General features: G+C 40.7%; 1 protein-coding gene across 5 annotated transcripts in view; it reads right to left on the reverse strand.

Annotated features, from left to right (window-relative positions):
• The window catches only part of FREM1 (FRAS1 related extracellular matrix 1), a 97,480-nt gene that overhangs the window by 72,120 nt on the left and 4,797 nt on the right, over nucleotides 1-20,563 (reverse strand). For 4 of the 5 annotated variants that reach the window (XR_006291085.1, XM_007053431.4, XM_037901990.2 and 1 more), the window contains exons 2-6: nucleotides 10,867-11,373; nucleotides 5,894-5,988; nucleotides 2,995-3,296; nucleotides 2,282-2,478; nucleotides 451-774 (exon numbers count right to left, since the gene is read on the reverse strand). Coding sequence is in view for 4 of the 5 variants with exons in the window: in XM_007053431.4 (XP_007053493.2) it covers nucleotides 451-774; nucleotides 2,282-2,478; nucleotides 2,995-3,296; nucleotides 5,894-5,988; nucleotides 10,867-11,097 (1,149 nt within the window). In the remaining variant the exon portion in view is untranslated. Of the gene's footprint in view, nucleotides 1-450; nucleotides 775-2,281; nucleotides 2,479-2,994; nucleotides 3,297-5,893; nucleotides 5,989-10,866; nucleotides 11,374-14,487; nucleotides 14,613-19,360; nucleotides 19,498-20,563 lie in introns of all 5 variants that reach the window. The other variant, XM_043547220.1, reaches the window with a different exon arrangement.

Below are 20,563 nucleotides of genomic sequence, written 5' to 3' on the forward strand. Positions count from 1 at the left end.
GCAGAGGTGATTTGCAGTAAATAGTGCTGAGTCGACACAGAGAATGTGACTCTGGTAGTACCAGAGGTAAGAATGTATGAAAATGTGTGAAAGGAAGTCAGTGCTCAACAGATGATGGGCAGGGATGTAAAGAGATAAGATCCCTTAAGTGATACATTTTGGTCAGTCAAGGTTGAGCTCTACAGTAGACTGAGGGGACATTTTAGAGGGTCTATGGTAGCTCACCAGAGTCACAGGATTCTCTTTCATGTGATTCCCAGCAGTAACAGCAGCAGACTTCAAAGAAAAATGTAATAAAAATATACCTCACATTTTAGTGAGGTATGTTCCCAATCAATAGAAAGATTCATTTTGCTCATAGATACCTAGTACAAATGAACACCTCTATCGACAACTTACTGAATGCTAGAGCGGGGGAAAAATAAGAGGCTCTGTATGTCCCATTGTTACCTCATAATTCCTCCTCTCTGTATGGCTGTTGTTTGGAGGCTGATATGCTATAAGCATCTCACTGAGATCTTTCCACGTGAAGGAAGTGATAGGCTTGGTATGGTCTAACAGATGAGTGATGTAGCCTTGTGGGGGTGGCTTGGTAATGTTGAACACTAGCAGGGATTTGGGTGTTTCACTGTCTTCAGCATCCACTGTTGTTGTTGTCATGGGGCTCAAAATAAACTGGTCCACCTCCAGGATGAACATAGCCATGAAGGCAGCTCTGGGGTTTTGGTTGGGAATGGCACCTTTGATTCGGACAGGGAGCCATGCATGCTCTGTCTATGAAAGGAAGAAGAATCAGGGTAAAATATAGTTCAAGTAAGATTTTATATGAGTACTCCAGTGGTATTTAAGCATACTGTATGCCTAAGGTTAAGCACATGTTTATTTCCTTTGTTGAACTGAGTCCTAAAGAACTAACCCACTGGTTTTCAACTTTTTTTATGTTGGGTTCCCCCTGCCATTTTATGGGAAGGGCAGGATAATCATGACCCTCACATTGAGAACCTATAAACTATTAAGGAGCTGCTTTGGCCCCGCCCCCTGAAGCTGCAAATCATGCCATGATTGGAGGAGGAGTTAAAAGGAAGGAAACTCCACTCAGATGGTGGGAACCCTGGGAAGGTAACAGGCTGTTGAGCTCCCTGTTCCCCAGGAGAGATCTGCCAGCCAATAGTGCCTCTGCTCTTGCAGAAAGGAGGACACAGATCCCCTGGGCTAAGTGGGAAGAGACTGAGACTTATACTGGAGACCCAGTGGACTCTGGGGCAGACTGTGATATTTCCAAGGCTCTCTGAAGTGAGAGAGGCTGATACCCTCACTGAAGCGGCCTACGGGTTTCTTGCTTTTCGTTTTTGCTTTTATTTAACTTTGGTTCCTGACTGTGGACAGTTTTGTTTGTTTCACCTGCTATCCTGAGAGGGGAAGAAACAGCCAGAAGGCCTTGGCTGGAGGGTTGAGCACTGGCCCTTCTAGACTGACATGCCCCACAACACCTGCAGGGGTGTGGGCAATTAGAGCCACTCACCTGTGCTCCCCATTTAGCTCCAGAAAGGGGTGCTCTGCCCAGAACAGATCCATGACAGCATCTCAGAGTAGTTATGCTGACATTAACTAATGCTCACTGCCCTACTGTGATGTAGGTTGCAGAGGTGGTATTATCTGCAGTGTACAAATAGGGACACTGACTAACAAAGATGTTAAAGACAAATTCTAATTTGGGGTGATTCTGTTTTTGGGTGCTCAACTTGAGATTCCAAGGGCCTGATTTTCACAGGTGCTGAGCATCTGCAGCTCCTATTGACTTCAGCTAAAATTGTGGGTCTCACGGCCCCTGCAAATCAGTTCTTCAATATCTTAAGTTGGGCTTCCAAAATTACTGTCTACTTTTGAAAAACTGGTCTTAAGTGATTTGGTCAGGAAGGTCACATTAGTAGCAGGGCTAAGACTAGAAGCCTTAACCTTGAGTCCTATACTTTAATCACTACACAGGCTCTCACTATGAGGTTATTACACAAAGCAATTCAGTTACTGATAATGGTTGTGATGTCATGCATAATCATTTTTCCTGTTCCTCACCATCCCACTCCTTCCCTCCCTGCCCCTTTTTATACTTAGTGGTTGCTTCTCTGAGTATTCAAGTTACTGGGTAGCATTTGCCCCCAGTGTAACTCCATTTACTTCAGTGGAATTATGGCACCCATTAATTTGGCCGTTGTCTACTCACACAAATAAAATCATGAACATGACAGAATATCAGAAACTACACAGCTGTATAAAACTCTACCTTGTGCAGAGTTTTGCTTCTGCTGTCTGTGAGGTCCAGCCTGATAGGAATATAATCAATGTTGGGTGAAGGAGGGTCAAGATGCTGATATCTAATTCCCATCAGCAAAAATTCCTCACAGCTCATTTTGGTGTTCTGAATCACCTTCAGTTCTGGAACACAGTTCCCACTCGCGCACCTTTGACTTGTTCTGTGCTCTATAATCCAATAGAAGCTGTAGTAAAATATTTGTTTAAACAATAAACTTGATAAACAGTACAGAAAAGCTCAATTTAGCTCAGCTAAAAGTGCAGTAAAAGGTCAATGTAACATAGCATAGGACTCCTTTCCCTCCTCTCTCTCCCTAAATAACAAGTGTGTTGGGCTGACTGACATTTCCCAGCTCTAACTTCAGTTTCTTTGTTGTCTTTCTGGTCAAGTTAGCCTTTCATTCTTGCTCAGATATTAATCCAACAACACCATGCCCAAAGCCTAGAAGCTTTATCGTAGATCTTCAGACAAAGACATAGCCAATTTTGGAGGACTGAGCACCTCCATTTTAACTTCCATTTTATCCCTAATATCCTCCTACTCTCTCTGACTCTTAGTTGCATCACCACATCCATTTTAAGTAACAGATCTTAGCAATGCATATGAAGGAAACTATTGTGGCAGGTATTCTGCCCACTCTCTTTGTAAATGTTGTTAATACAAACAATTAAAGCATATCATACTGGATCTAGGGAAGAAGCTATGAGGTTGATCTCCACGAGGCTCTTCTTGCTGAGGTTCTCCAATGACAAGTTGACCATGGGCTGGTAGAAGAGTTTCTAAAGAGGCAAGTCTGATGGTACACTCCAGGTTTGTCTTCTTGTCATAGTCAAAAGTGAGCACATTCTTGTCAATCTCCCTGGACAGGCCATAAAACTCAGGGACCTCCAGCACATTGGTGCTCATTTTGATGATATTACAATCTGGCTCAAGTAATTGAACTTGAAGGATGAACATTTCTGTGAATGTTTCTGTTTCTGTAAATCTGTCGAGGATAAAAAAATAATTAGTAATATGTCATTACAACTTCCCTCCATTGGCTGTGAATTCAGCATGATCCTCAACTCTGAAATTCCCCATTTCTGCACATCTCCTTGTCACCACATAACTAGGTGGTCAAGTTCTATGACCCTGATAGAGATGCAGGACTTTTCTCCTGACTCACCCTGATATTGAGGGCTCTGGCTTGGAGGTGCAGAGTTATTTTCATGGACTCATCCCAAACCAGGTCTTTCTTATTTGTTTGAATCCAGGATAATAAAGGATTTGATTGTCTTATAAAGCATATAGAATTTAGGGCAGGGACATAGGGGTCTCAGGAAACAACGGTGGGAACAACCAAGTTCAGGGAATTTTATGGCAGCTGTCATGTAGGTGAGCTATAAAGGTGTTCCCAGAAATACATGAGTGAGTTTGCACCCTATCCATTGTATATACACTATGCTAGGAAACACAGGGTAGGAATGCTATCTACTTACATGCCATTTCTATGACAATGCCAGTGTATGCCATTTCTTCAGATTTATCACAGCTGAAATTTATCAGTGTCTTCTCACCTTGATTATTTCAATTCCCTTCTCTGAGGCATCTCCAAATCTTAGATCTCCAGACTCCAGAAGGTGCAGAATATTGCATCCTACCTTTTCACACGTATTAAAAAAATGTGATCACGCCACCCTCATGGTCAGCCTCCACTGACTCCCTATTTATTTCAGAATCCAGTTCAAAATTGTTCTCCTTGTTTTAAAAAACTCCCCAAGAACTTGTTCCACTTATCTTATGGACCTGATTTCTCTCTCTCTTCCCCACTCCTACACCACTATTCCAGTTTCCTCCTCTTCCAAAACTGGCTTCTGCTCTGTTTCTTCACACATCCTTACTATTGCTGATCCACAAATCTTCTTCTTTGTAGCTCTTGCCATCTGGCTGTGCCTTCCTGTACCTCCTCTGTACATGCTAATGAGATCAATTAGAAACCCTGTATCATCCTCTTATTGATCTGTCTTTCTCTCAGATGGATCATGTGATCTAACATTACACTGTTCACATGTTTATGAAAGTTAGACCTGCACATCTGATGTGATAAACAGTGTTACACGTTTAACATCAAAATGGACACAGGATTCTAAAAGACTTGAATCTCAGGGAAGATGGGAGGAGAAGATCAGTGGAGGTCACCCAAGGAAGAGAAAGTAACAAGCAAAGAGAGAGGTGGTAAAAGACAGAGCCTATATTGAACCCTGACATGCTACAGATTCCATCAAGGGAAACATTCTATCCCCCAATCTTGGCACTTTAATCCGCTCCAATTCCTATATACCATTCCTTTCAGGCATAGACAAGAAGGATGGTCCAATGATTAGGGGACTAAGGTCTTGGAAGGTTCTGCTGTGCTGAAGACTTTCCCATGTGACCTTTGGAAAGTCACTTAGCCTCTCTGTGCCTCAGTTCTCCAGCTGTCAAATGGGGGTTAATAGTACTGTACTATCTCATAGTGATGTTGTGAGGATAAATACGTTAAAAACTTATGTTGCTCCAATTATCATCATATCTGAGAACCTACTGCCATAAATAGAGAGAATGTGGTAGAGTGGCAGAAGGCAAGTTTGATATACTCCTTTAAAAAAAAAAGAGAACAAATTATTTAAAGCCCCAGTGGAAAGGACAGGGATAGAACTGTTGTGCATGGCACAATGAGGATTCTGTGCCTGGAACTGAACAGCTGTTAAAGCAGAAAGGGGCTGCTCTAATTTATACCAGAGACTATTTCAGGCCCTGATACAGCAGAATCCAGTGGGCATAAACTCTTAAGATAATATGTTCTTGTTTCTCATCCAGGAAAATGATATCTAAAGAGGGATCATGAGAATTATTTATGGCCTGATTGTCATTTCCTCGCTTACGTTGAATGGTACCTTACTCCACAAGAAATCCCATTGATGTCAAAAGGATTACTTGTGGAGGAAAGCATTGCTCAGTGGGAGCAAGGGTAGCTGAATCTGACCCTTAATGTCTGTGCAGCACTTTCAGAATGTGATGCATTTTGCAAGTGCTGTTGTCAGTATTAACAGTAACAGGAAGAATCAGTCAGTTTCTGTAGTATACAAAAAGAAAAGGAGTACTTGTGGCACCTTAGAGACTAACAAATTTATTTGAGCATAAGCTTTCGTGAGCTACAGCTCACTTCATCAGATGCATCCGACGAAGTGAGCTGTAGCTCAAGAAAGCTTATGCTCAAATATATTTGTTAGTCTCTAAGGTGCCACAAGTACTCCTTTTCTTGTTGCGGATACAGACCAACACAGCTGCTACTCTGAAACCTGTAGTATACAAACAAACCAATGTTTAGTAATGTCAACAAATATGTTATCAGAGTGTTTCTTGTATGTATTTTGACAGATAATACTATAAATAGATAGCAGCGTGGGTTATTGGTTAATGATGCCTTCCAGTGTACATAAGTAGTTACTGCAGATATAAATGGAAGAATTTTTATTTGCCTGAAAAATGGACTGCTTTTTCTTCATGAAAAACAGTTGTTTTACTAGTGATAATAATGCATAATGCTTCAGTGCTGCTTACCTGTACAGCCTAAGCACGACCATGTCTTCATCCAAAATTGGACAGCCATTATGAGTATACTTGACTTCATTAGGAAGGAAATGACAGTCAAATACCTATTGAGATGGAAAGAATAGATAAGTAAATGCTGTCAAGAATGTCAGGTTCCAGCATTTCCTTCTTCTGTTCTCTGATTGTCAGAGAAGTGCTCTTAGAACAAAGATACTTTTTAATCTGTATTTTGTTTCTACAAAACAGGAGTCAGACTTTGGTTGTTCAGTGTGTGACAGACTATCCACTTCCTGAACCAACTTCACTGAATAAAAGTTAAACTGCACTGAATTAAGTTGACCATCTTTGCAGGTCATTGTATTAGAAATACAAAGGGTTATGTACCATTGTGAGATTGTATGGAACTTTATCAGGAAGACAAGATTAATGCAATCTCTGGAAGATATTAGGAACATCCAGGGTCTTTTTTGGAATAATAAGTGTGAAGTGGATTTCCTAGGAAATATCTTGGGGTGAGGGGAATGCAAATTCTCCCCTCCAAAGCCAACCTTTTGAAGATACCCATTGTGTAGGAGCTATCTGTTCTCAAAGATCCCCAAACTGTATAAAGTGTGAGTTAAACATGTTGTGAGCATAATGCATTTGAGCTGAAACTATGATGAACTGGTAATCCCAAGAACTCCCCTTGGGTGGAAGGTTGGAGGACTGCTTCTGCCAGAATCCATGTTAGGGTTGGGGTTAATTCTGGTAAGCTCATTAGCATGCATGCTGGTTCATTTATTATTTTTTAATATGTTTTCTCTGTAATTTTTTAGTAAAGTCAACAAATATGTTATCAGAGTGTTTCTTGTATATATTAGCTTAAGAATGAAGTAGGCTTGCATAGGAAGTATTGTGTGGTTCTTTATAACTGTAGCAATTACATCCGTTAACCATTTCTGAAGGAAAAGCAAGCAGGTGTCCTTGGGCAACCTGTCTGTGCTGGGAAATACACAGTGAAGGCAGGGAACTGTGCAGCCTGGAAATACACCAGTCAGAAAGGAGAGACACGTGTCTCTACACAGAAAGGCAATGACTGGGGAGCTGGAAGCCTGAAAGAGGGTGCCCTGGCTGGACTACTAAAGGAAATACAGGTGCAGTTGCCCTGAACTGTGGTACAGAGTTAGCAAAAGAATCAGAGATATATTGGGCACCAAGGGGCTACTGGTATTCTACAATTTTAAAAAGAATAACTACACGTTACTTTCAGTCAGAGCAGCACGCACTTAAGTTCCATTGACGGGACGTGCTTGAGAGGTTTGCAGAATAATGATGGGTTCGCGCACATACTCAAATGCTTTGTTGAATTAATGCTGGATGTGAAGACAAAGATGCATGTCATCAGTGTATCATCACAGGAGGCAACTCTCCCCTAAAAGTATTGGGCCTTCCATAATCAAAAGCAGCAGCTCTTCAGTATTCAGCAATCGGTCAACCCTTAGATAATAGAATAGTCATTAACTAATGCTGGATGAAAATACTGCCTTTTGTTTCTTTCAGTAAATTCCACAAAACTAGAATTTACATTATTTTTATATTATGAAAGTATTTACATTGCAACAGGTTGTCAACATTTAAAAATATAATGTGAATATCAACTTGAAGCCAGGTGGTAATTGTCATTTGTTTCTGGGGGTCTTCAAATATATCCCCTGACTTTAATTTTATAAATAGGTGCACAGCAGATAATATTGTAATCCAGTAACTAAAGAGTTAATTTGTTCTCCAAGCAGATACAGGAGGGTTAAGATAGACTTAACTGGCTACAGTATCCTGGAAATAATCAAACCAGATTCATTGTTGCAACAAATGTTCTAGCTTTTACTTGTGTGGAAGTAGCTTGTGAGAAATGTGGTGGTTATGCTACTGTTTCAATCTCTTGTTCTTTTGAATCTCTCTTCTATGTCTAAGAAAAACTAAGCAACCCCTAAAAGGGTGCCTTGTGATTTTTCAGTCCATAGCATAACAGTGAACAACTTTATCAGCCTTAACCTGCCTTTCTCTTTTCTTTTTAGTGATGACTTTGGTTAACATACAAACATTAATCAAAGTATTGTGAAATGCATGTTCTCTATTATAGAGTAGAATGATATTTAAATATTATTTTAATTAGCGAACTAGAAAGTGTTAATTGAAGTTCTCAAATCATGATGTTAAGAAAGAATACGCAGCTGAAGTTAGGACCATTTGCCTAAACAACAAATATGCACAGTGTATAATTTTAAAAAACCCTTCCTGCATGCTAGATCTCCACAGTTCAATGTTGCACTTTAAGGGTCAGCTTCGAAGCTGGTGTAAATCAATGTAGCTCCTTCAGAATCCAGGGCATTACACTGATCAACACAGGTTGAGCATCTGGCCTCAGTCTGAGAACTCAGTTTTCATCATGCATCTCTGGTTTAGGCTGTGTGATCCACCAGAGGATAAGGTTTATCTTATGAATAAACATTTTTACAAGACATCATTAGTTCTTGTTCTTAACTGATAACAAGGGAGATTTTTTAAAAAATGAAGAACCTTTCTACATAAGCCTCCTACCATTGATAGATAGTGATTATAAAATAAAGGCACAATCTGCTTTGCTAAAAGAAACATCTGTTTTATGTTTCCTAATATGTTCTCCTTTTATACGAACAGGCAACTGTAATTGTCTATAAATTTCCTAAGTAAAACAAAGGAGAGCTAAATCTTTTCCTAATTACTGTCTAGCTTTATTTTTTCCACTTCAACAGCTTTTCAATTACAATTTATAATTAAATTGTCACACATTCCTGTTACATTACTCACTTTAATGACAATAAACCATATCAGACTAGAGACAGTTTCTGACTGCAGCATTTACTGGTTGACAGAGCATGCTCAGCACCAACCATGGGCTAGCTTAATACCAGAGTAAAGGTTAGGTTAACACTTTAGGCCAGTGCCTAGGACTCTGCCTCCCAAAGTCATGTGATTAGATTAAAAGCTTTCATTTCAAAAAAAGTTTCTAGCCCTGATGGTTGCAAATAATAGATCGAAAACATGAGCTGAGTGGAAGTGTTGCAGTGACATCTGCCTGAGTCTGCAGACAGCCTCCAGCAAAAGGAAGAGCAGCAGAGGCTAGAGTCAAGGATGAAGCCATGTGACTCCAAACCCAACAGCAAAGCAGAGCAGGCCCATTCATACCAGACTAGACCCTGGTGGCCCCGTTGGTGCTGCTACTACCCGAGGGTGCCACCCTGCTGCTTGTTGATAAGGAGGACCACCTTCACCAGTCCAAGAGGGTGCCCTCCCAGCTCCTCTGGATGCTGGGGGATTGGAGAGGAAGGCTCATTGCTTTGGTTGTTGCCTCCTCCAAGTAGCCAAGGTAGTACAGGGCCCCCCTGCCACCTCCCTGGAAGAGAAGGCCTTATGAGTAGGGTCCTGGTGACTGAAGGAAGAGGAGGAGGTGAGGGTGAGAGGACAGCTGCTGGCTCTGTTTTCCAGGTGTCCAAGAAGTAAGGTTGTGGTGAATACACATTCCCAGTGCTCCTGGAGAAGTGGCTCCAATCTAGTGCTTGGCACAGCTCAGGGTAGGAATGCAGATCAGGGTTGCATTATGTTGCCTTCACTCCCTGGAGCCAATGGACTCAGGCAGCCCCCAAAGTAAGTTACAACATCTTTAGGTCTGCTCTAACTTTCGCCCAGCTGCCTGTTTCTCAAGGAGCCACTCCAGCCCTGGGGGATTCACTAGGGCATAGAGAAGTCCTGGCCACTCCCCTCTTTTCTCCTATACATGCCCCCAGCATTAAAGGGTCCAAAAGGAGGGGCATGTAGAAGCTAATTCAGGGTCTCTGAACCACACAAGGATTTTTACACACTGGGAGAATCCTCCCTGAGCAGTTAAACCATTTCTACAACTCCTTTGAGTCACCTGAGTGGCACAAAGAAGCTGTAGTGGGAGCAGCATGTAGAGGACTGATACCCCAGCACCACTACTCCAGCCTTCTCCCCTTGCCCTTACAGTCTGCACATGCACAGAGGCAAAATGTAACTCTCAAAGTTTTGGTTCAGTTTAGATAAGCAACTCTGGTGTGAAAAAATTGTTATCCAGACCACAAATACTTCAAGAAAGAGATTTACTCTGGGTAGTTTGATACTTCTGCTTGCAAAACCAGGAAGCAAGGAGAAGATTATGCATATATTAGACTGCATATATTAAAGTTAACCCTACCTTTTCCAATCTTGGGGGGAAATACTGTTTGATTATGGTTTGTTTTGCGTCTATTCATCTTTTATCAGTGCCAGTTTGTCCATGCTTATTACTACTAATAGCTTCTTTCTAATAAACTCAGATGGTGGAATTTACCAGAAAGATTAGATGAAAGTACACTTTGATGTTGCTACATATTAGAAATGTAAAGAGATAACAAAATCCTTTTATATATTTCCCATCTGTTAGTAATCTGGTGGTTGAGAAGCAAAACAAATAACACTGTATGCAATGTGCTTAATGTATCTGATGATTATTTTTTAATTGCTCCCAATGTAGTGACTGCATGACTAAAATGTAAAGAGTTTTAGCCTTCTATGCATTACCCTAGGGACACTGGTTATCCTCACTAAACACAAACAAGCAGCTGGTAGGCTACACACTGGCTCCTAACAGAAAGTTTTGAAAGAGCTGCTGATTTAGTTCATCACAGTGGAAACCAGATACTGGTCAACTCCACCTTCATGTGCAGGTGTTACTGTATTCATGAACAAAATGTTTTCAGCACTAGGGATATAATTCTCATCCAACCAGCTATTTTTAATAAAAAATTAAATCTCACTCACAAAGGTGGTGTATTTCTATGCTTGTTCATTATTACCCCACCCTTTCAGATGACTGTTCCTTACAATAAAACTATTTCATGGCCTTTAAGGCACACACACACCCTACCCAAGAGACAACAGTGCAGTAAAATTCTGATCCTACATACCTGTGGAGTTAGTTTCCCAACCCTCTGTGTTATTGGCTCATTCATCACAACTTCCACTTTGCAAGCATCTTTCTCTCTGGGAATGGAAAACTGCAGGTCATCTTCTGACAGGAAGACAGACTGGCCCTTCATCACTTTCACCCCAAGGTTGACACTGATAAAGGAGGAGCAGACGCATCTCAGGATAACAGCGAGCAGTGGAAACAAACTGCTATTCTCAAAAGGCTTCATATTATTAGGGAAATCCAGTTCCCGTCAACTAGTAAAAGTCCTAAACAAAAGAGGTCTTCTCTTCGTTCTCCAGCAGAGTTTCACCATATAACCAAGGGGAACGACTTTAGTCTCAGGCAATAACGTACTGTATGTTTTCTATTAAGATATGCCCTTGTGATTGAAATTTGGACAAGGGCGCCTTTCAAAGTCTTTTTGGGCTTTAATAAAACTCGTTGATCAATCGTGACAAAAATGATGGATGTGCTTTCAGCGTGCTTTAAATGTCTGCTAATCCTGCAAAAGATAGAGGAAAAAATGGCATGAAGCAGTGAACATCTATTGAAAAGACAGGCAAAGAGATCTGTCATCAGTCCCACAACTGCAGGTCATGTCAAATAGTAAACTAACTTGACCTCTAGGCAACATTAAGTGGTCAGAAAATGGATAATTTAAAAATGGCACCATCTCACTCAACAGATCTGCTCCTTATATGAATTCCGAGTTGTTCCCGCTGACTTGAAGTATACATACACACACACTAAATCTGGAGTACATATAGAATCCTATATACAACTACTTTTTACTACTGGTAGCACTGCGGTGACAACACAGCTAGGAGAGACTGAACTGGATTCTAGTCTGATTGGTGTATCAAGACAATAGCTAAGTAGGTTCCAAATGGAAATAGAAATAGTTCTCCAGACTCAGTATAGCTGAATGAAGGGGAGTGGAGCAGCTGTCTGTTTGTTAAATCTACCACTGCATTGCAATGATACGTTGAAAAAAAATCACTAGCCTCCAATTTAATGGACCTTACCAAGACCCAATCCTTTATTCTCCCTCCACTGGCTCTGCCGTAGCAGGTTAACTGGAGCACGAACATAAGTGTATGGCATGATGTTGCACTACAACATTAAAATTGTTGTTGCTGCTCCTGTCAAAGCTGAGAAGAGGCTGATGCAACCTGAGAAGAGGCTGATGCAACCAATCGATCAATGGAAAAGGGAAATATTTGTAGGGAAAATGAATTATTTTCAAATATGTCAGTGAAAACAATAGGAAATAAAAATGACTTGATGTCTCTTATAGCTCTTAGTTAGAGTTAACCTTCATCCTTCTGAGGTGGATAAACTGAGTACCAGTAAGTTTATTTTGCCTGTGGTTCTTTGAATGACATGTTTATAAATGAAGGACCTTTTTAAAAAGCAGCTGTACTCTTCTCAGGAAAAACAGTCTTTCTAATGTCAAAAAGTCCACCTAGCTAGCTAGGTGTTTAGTTGACGCTCATCTCCTTAACACCTGAAAGCAGAATTTAAAATTTCCCAAACTAATCAAAGATGTTTCACAAAGTTTAGAGAATGACTGTATTTTAATTAAATCTGATAAGCTCTTAAACATCTCCACGATGGGAAAGCTACAGGTTCTGACAGACATTCCTTAAGTTTCTATGAGAAATTTATTCTCACTCCCTATTTATACAGAATGTCCAAACTAATGAAAGTTGTACTGCCACCAGTTGTCTTTCCCCCAAAATGATAAAAATCCAGAACTGCCGACCTCTCATTGCCTCCCTTCCTTAATGGCAACAGTTAAGTCCTTGCTAAAGTGTTTCCCAGTAGACTGGCCCCACTGCTCCCTACAATACTGATCAGTCTGACTTTATATTTTATTGAGCAGCCAACAGTAGTTGTAGGAAATTGTTAAACATTATTTACCTCCTACAATACCACAAGACTGAACCACTCACTTTGGGCTCAATTCAGCAAGGCACTTAAGCATGTACCTAGCTTTAAGCATGTGACCTCAATGGAACTACTCACATTCTTAATCTTAAGCACATGATTAAGTACTTGGGCCCTCTAAACTTCAACTCAGAGAAAACAGTTGACTATTTCCTAGGGTGGTGGGGTTTTGTTTGTTTGTTTTAATATATATTTGAAACCCTAGAAGCTTTCACTTTTGGTCTCAAATTATATGCATGGGTCAGACTATTTCAGCAAAATCCAACTCTGACAGAACTGGCTAAGAACGTACAACCAGAGTCCTTTAAACTTGCAACAGCAACCTGTCAGAGTTTTTCATTAGTCCCATAATTGTATGCATTGGTCACTGCGCCCCTAGCCATTGCCCTTTGATCATCTTCATTTACTGAAGAAGTTAAAAGTGCCAGCCATGAACATAAGCTTTCACTCTTGGCTAACAACCTGCTTATACACTTCACCTCTCCTCGAAATTCTCTCTGTCAGGTATGAGATCTGCTTTTTAGGGAAGTTTTCCAGCTTGAAAACTAACTTAAATAAATCAGCAGTCACCCCCTGCTAAATCCCTGGAGAAAAGATACCAATCACATCACCAGCAGCTACTTCTACTGTCTTGGAGAACAGACTGTTGAACAGTAGGAAACAGATTTTATACAAACTCCCATCTATCTTTTGGAGTGCCTTAAAATCCTCTAAGTGGAAAGATATAGCATCAGGTCCTTCTACCCCTTCCCCATTTTGTATTCCAACCCCACAAATTCTCCAACCTGGTCAAGTCTGAATAAGAATGTGGGTAGGGAGCACCAAGGATTGCCCCTACCCACCTCCATAACCGATGCAAAGCTAAGCTTGTATACAAATATGTGACTGGCTGCGGACCTGCCTGAAACACATTCCAAATATATTTCTTCTCCGCTGTGTCCCTTCACCACAATATGGTTCAGAACCATCTCACCACATAACAGTGAGACCCATGATAACAGCTAACGACCTGATGAGCCTCCTCCTCCTAGTGTACTTCAAACATTGCATCCAGTGTGCTCTGCAGTATTTGCCTGCTGAGTCCCATCAGTGGTGCAGTAGGTACATTGCCAGTAATTAGCTAATGTGTAGCTAATGTGTACTGTCCTTAACTGGACGGAATTACACTGCTCAGCTGTGTGTCATAGCTAGCAATTCATGGAAATACTTCTTTAGTTCAAGAGGTGGAATTCTGTGCTTTCATAGTAGGAGGATCCTACTATGATCCTACGCCCACATTGATGCGAAGTTCCAAGTGACTGTGGTATCCAACATACGATAATTGTGAAAATTTAGGTGGCAAAGATTTGTTACAGCATTCATTTATAAAGTGTGTTGGCATCTTTCTGGATTAAAAACGGTGTTATAAGAAATCACTACCACATCAAATTCAGACCAGGTGTAAGTACAGCTCCACTGGCTTCCCCAGAATTGGACTCACTCACAGTTGGTCCGGATTTGACTCCAAGAAGGCGAGTAATTTGCTGAGCTGATTAGAGAACAAATTGATTTATGTTGTTGCAAAGTATTTTTAAATAGTCTGCATTTCATCTGTGCTGTCCATTAAGAATGACACGGTCAAGCTTTTATATACTGGCACTGAAAATGACTTGGCATATGACTCTACCTTTTTTCTATCCTTGTGTCCCAATAAGTGCAAATCAATCAAGTATCCTCCTTTTCTTAGAAGGGTTTTCTTCACATGTTACATCATTACAGGATTAACAGTTTCATGAAAAATATCTTCAAAAACTTTGGAAACAACAGATTTTACAAATGTGAACTAATACTTAACTCTGAGAAAGACCAAAACCAAAAGCACATTGCAGTAATGTATTCTGGCCCACCTGACTTATAGAATGTAAATATATACAGTGAAGATTTATGAATGATCGCAGTGAATGAGCAAGTTACTCTGTTAAAACCATGGATGCAATAGTCTACATTACTAGCTTCCTTGTAATTTCACCCATAGCAGAGGCAGGTAGACACAACTCCTCAAAAGACTGTCATACCACCCACCAAGATGGCAGCTGAAACAAAAATTTCCTTTGAAAGCTCTGGGATGTCTTGAATTATAGGATGGCAAGTAGGGCAAAGTGCTTTGATTCACACTCAAGTTCCTGATTGGTTTATATGTTGTAAAATATGTTTTCTTTTCTCTTCAAGAAAAAAATCCATATAACATTTTATTTAATCATGGGTAGCCAGCTAGCATTGTAGATGACTTGTTTCACTTCCTGAGTTCCCGTCTGCAGTTCCTACATGTGGTGTTTCCAAATCAGCATTTCCTAACACATACAAACAAGGGGAACCCAGGACAAAAATAAATCACCATAATAAGTGCAATTATTCAGGAATGAATAGAAATATATTCTCTCTGTTCATAACTATGTACATTTGTAACTTGTTCTGAAGGAAAAAACCCCTCCAAATGTACTTACTTGCAGTTTATTTAAACAGCTACTTAATCCACCTCGACATCTTTTTTGGATTTCAATTTATTTACTAATCTGAATTGTTTCTGCAGTACATGGTGCTTTATGGAAAAACAAAAGGAGACAAAGTCTCCACAGCTAAGAAATTACAGCCCAGGAGCCCAGTCATTCAAACCCTTAATGGGATAACTCACCTGAGTAAGGGGCTGCAGGATTAGGCATTAAATTACCCTACACAGATGGGTAATGGATATAACTAACAATTGAATCGGGATACCTGTTGTTGAAGTTTGGCATGTATCTTGCAGTGCCAATTATTAGAGTATATCAGCTGTAATCCTGGTATCCTTAGAATGACACCTCATCCCAGCCTCTAAACATATCTATAGTGGAGACTGTTAGGGGTCTTCCCTATTGCCAGACCCTCTCTTTGCTGGAGGACATTAGCAGTGGGAGGGGTAGGTCAAGAAGTGGAATGAGATAACTCCCTGGCTTCAGTCTTGAGGAGAAACTTCTAGGCTGAAGACAGAGTCTGTAGAGGGAGTTGAAGAGATAATGCTAGCTCTAGCATGGCCTTTCCTACCGCACTTTTGACAATTCATGAGTGCTGCCACGCTGCAACATTTAAAGCTGTGCTTTGAGTGCCAAAAGACAGAATGACTGTGGATTAGATGCATAACATTTTCACCTATGCAAGCCAATGCAGAATGAATGAGGCACAGCTACCATAGAACGGGGACTGCTTCTCACCTTCTAAACCTTTGACCAGTTACAGATAAGATGCCAATTTCTTAAGACACAGTGGGTGTTTAGGTAGGAAGAGCATGACTACTGATTTTTGGGTTTGACTAGAACATTAACTATCCTGTAGCACTTTGTCAATGATTGCAAGGGGTCAGGCCCTCAGGTTTACATCTGACCCAACTGATGGCATCTCCAGTAGTTCAGAGCTCTCTAACAGGGTCATTGGTTCACACTGAAAACTTTTCTTTTAATCCACAGACAAGATACAATCAGATACAGGGATGAACTGATAGGTGTGTCCCCTGAAGTATTATTAACAGAACCCAACACTATTTAGCTTGCAAGACATGATGGAATCAGAGTCTGGGCAGTGTGACTGCAGGATGAGAACTAGTTAAAAATTGATATTGCTTGGGAACATTATTGTTTACTTTATGTGCTGCCTGTGTGCCTGAAAAAGTGAAGAGCCCTACTGTCTATTCAGATAAGAAGCATTTCCAGGGTCTGGGTCATAATGCTGCTTTCACCCACATCATACTTACATGTATTTCTTGACTCTGACTAAGAGTGAGCTGATCTGTTTTCTGTGCTCCTGGACACTGTTCCATAAACTCAGGGCAATGACATAGGTAAATATGCCAGAAGCTGCGAATGGACAATAGGGCATGGATCACTTGCTGATTATCTGTTCTGTTCTGAAGCACCAGGCATTGGCCACTGTCAGGCGACAGGATACTGGGCTAGACGGACCTTTGGTCTGACCCAGTATGGCCATTCTTATGTGCTCTCATGCAGAACTAGTTGCCCTGTGTCAAATAGTAAGGGATGTGTGTGTGCAGGAAGAGGGTTAATCAGAATTAGGCAGTTTTCTCTCATTACCCCTGGAAAACATGAGTGAAGAACTTGGCTTTTTTTATGGGAGGGTGGGGGGCAGAGTATGTGGAGGGGCATGGCGTGGGAAGCTTCTTCTCTTTGAAATGCTGGATGATAGACCTATTGTCCTGTTGTCACTGTCTGTCATAGGCTTGTTTTAATCAATTGTGCCTGAAGGTGTAACACTAACAGACCCTGGTCGTCGGGGGCGGGGGGAGGGGGGGTGGGATCGAACCTGGGGCCTCTGAAGCTTAGTGCATGAGCCTCTACCACATGAGCTAAAAGCCAACTGCCTGTTAGCTCAGGCTGTAGAGCAGACTCATTTTATATCTCTCTCTAAGTGGCCTCAGTGCCACTAGATGGGAAACAACACCACACCTAGAAGGTGTGTGGGTTACACAGGCAGTGCTGTTATATCAGTGCACACATACACGCCATATGTTCCTGCCATTGTCTCCCTTTTGTTCATTACAATGCTGTCTCTTTAAGTCTTTAAGAATGATAACCTTGTTTTTTTCAGTCACACTGTGGCTGCAAAATGAAAGGACATAAGGGATCCTTTTCCGTTATACCAAAGCATGAAAATGAAAGATATGAAAGTGAGAGCCTTGAGCATGACGTTCTCCATTCAGAATAAGGCCAATTTTAAATCTGGGAATTATTACTGCAAGTCATTCAAGCAATCAGTGGATAAAATCATCTCAAAGCAGGATGCCTTGTCTCACATCAACAGGAGCACAAACATTATTTTGAAACAGTCTGCTCCTTTTTAAAAATTTGTGCCATTTTTAAACCAGGTGTTGCTTTGCTAGAAATATACATTCCAGGCACTACAAAAGCGTACCTGAAATATCATAGTATCCTTCCATACTTGTGTGTTATGGAAACTTAATAAGGCTCAGTCTTTCCATCAGATACACCTGTGCAACTCTCACTGAAGACTACAGGAGCTGACCACCTGTTCTGAGGGAAGACTTTGGCCCAAAAATGTCTTAAATCCACAATCAAACAGCAGGATTTAAGACAGTCTTTAAATAACCAATATGCAATTTAAAAGAATCTGTAGGAAATATTCCAGCATGATCTTACTTATTTAGAACTTGTGAATGGTACAGAAATCTTTGTGCATGCTATGAGCCTGATTCTAATCACAATTAATCTGATGTAAATCAGGAGTAACTCCATTGACTTCAGTGGATTTATACTGGTGTAAAATCACCATAAATAACATCAGAAATAGGCCCAATAGCTCCCAATTACAGTACAGAATACCCTACAAAAGAACTTTAATTGCTGAGGACTGAAATCAGTGGGAGTTGGATCAGGCCATAAGATCTGCACTGTGTGTGGCTCTGGGTGCCTGGGAGTTTTCACTTAGCAATTGCATTTTTTAAAGGGAGAGGGACAGTGGGGAGGGGGTGACTAATGTGGGGTGAAAGTAGGTTTGGTTTATTTGTAACAAACAATATTAAGAAAGATTAATGTGCAGTAGAAAAAAACACATTGGAAAAAACAAAGAAATTTAAAAAACAAAATAAGTTCTAAAATTCCTTTAAGAAAGAAAAAGATTATTAGCTTAGTTAAAACTTAGCCAGGGGCAAAGGCAGGAACTCTGAGCTTCTAAATTATGTAGCTGTCACCTTAGAGCATGCAATTAACACAAAATCGGTTCTGGCCAGTTGTTGTTTAATGTTCTAGTCCCATTCACCACAAAACACAGATTAGAGGCCATACAGAAACCAGACACTTAGCATAGCTTTTCCGCTGCATTTTGTGATGCAAGAGAACAATACCCCTCTTTTTTCCCCCTTTTCAAATAGCCCTTATCTGTGTATGTAGCTCCTGTATGTTACTTGACATAGCTAAAATCAAAGGACAATAAGTATTTCGGTGCATGATGCTTCAATTATTATTTCACAGCAATCTTTTTTCTCAGTCAGGGAAAATAGCCCTCAGACAGAAAACTGTATCAGATAGATCCAGGTCTTCCTCGTATATCCCTCCACTGCCACTCTGAGCTAGATCACAGAACCTCGAGCTGGAAAGGACCTGCCCTTTTTGCGCTACAGCTTACCAGTATGAGGCTGGTTATGACGACAGGCAACACCAAAAATGCCAATGATTCCCTGTTTCATCCACACTTAACTTGTTTTATGTTTGTTGAATTACTCAATTTACTTAAAGAAAAGGAGTACTTGTGGCACCTTAGAGACTAACAAATTTAGTTGAGCATAAGCTTTCGTGAGCTACAGCTCACTTCACTGGATGCATTCAGTGGAAAACTCAATTTACTTAATATCATAATGCCATGAAAATGTCTCCTGAACAAAAATTGTGCATCACAAAGTTATACTATTTGAGGATGAAACTGAATTTGCTTTCCATAATAGCTCGGTTCTGGGCCTCTCCCCAAGCAGATTGCCAGTTATAGTCTATTATACTTACCTGGGTTTGTTTGTTTTATAATGTGTAGTCCTAGTGGGAGGCAAACGCATTTCAATTAAAGTCTCTCTCACACTCTCTTCATGGGTTTAATGAAAGTTAGATGTACGGCGGCTGCCCTTAAAAACTTGCCATTTTCCCTAAGATAAACACAGATATGGTTGCTTCATTGTTTGTGGAATTCCCTGATCCTAGCAGTGACTGAGGACATCCAACTACAAATAGTAATTGCATTTCTAAAGCAACGGGAACTTTTTTAAGCATCTCCACTGGGGAGTGTTTAAAAATGCATCCTGAGTTTATTTTTTATTGGGAAATCATCAGACAGCATTAATTCTCATGTCACTAATTTTCAGACTTGATTGTTCTCAACATAATACCACAACTGTTATGTAGTCAGCAATAGTTCACACAAGCCTAAGACATTAGACTGTTCAAGAGAAGAAACGTTGGCCTGAACACTTAAGTTATACATAGCATCATAGGAATTTTAAAGTTCTACCAGACAGCAATGGGGACCACTTGGACTTATCATATTTGAAGCATAGCTGAGCCTTGTATTATTGCACTGTAATGTCAGTCATAAGCACATGAGCTTAAATCCCATTGTTGAACTCAAACCCACAACCTGCTGGGCCTGGGGTGACAGCTCTACCAAGAAAGCAGCATTGTCAATACTGGAGAGTATATATATACATAACTGAAGAACAGAATGCAGGGGCGGGGGGGAAGAGGGGCAGGGAGAGAGAGAGAGAGCACGAGAGCGAGAGAGCATGGGGGAAAATAGTAACAGGAAAGGAAAGAGGAAGAGATCACACAATTTGAAAGAAAGGCTGTATTTTCCAGTAGCCACCTCAATGTCCCTTGTTGAAGCCTAATGGCTGGTCTAAATGGGGAATTCACGGGGAAGGTATTGCAAAATAGCGAAAGTGTGAATTTAAAGCTCAATAGCTATTCCACAAGTGTATGGTCACTTTTATTCTGCACTAAAAGTGCACAGTCCGCTTCGGAAGTGGATTAACTGAAACCTCTCAAAGCACACCAAGAGCAGAATAAGAGCATCCAGGCAGGGATCTAACATGGAATAGCGATTGAGCAATAAGTATTCTATACCAGTTTTTCCCTGTGTAGGCAAACCCTGAAAGCCCTGTATTTCTACCACTACAACAATGAGAAATTCCAAGGACTGGATGGGACTCTTCCTAA

Source organism: Chelonia mydas, chromosome 5, assembly GCF_015237465.2.
Source record: "Chelonia mydas isolate rCheMyd1 chromosome 5, rCheMyd1.pri.v2, whole genome shotgun sequence".
Lineage (NCBI taxonomy): Eukaryota > Metazoa > Chordata > Testudines > Cheloniidae > Chelonia > Chelonia mydas.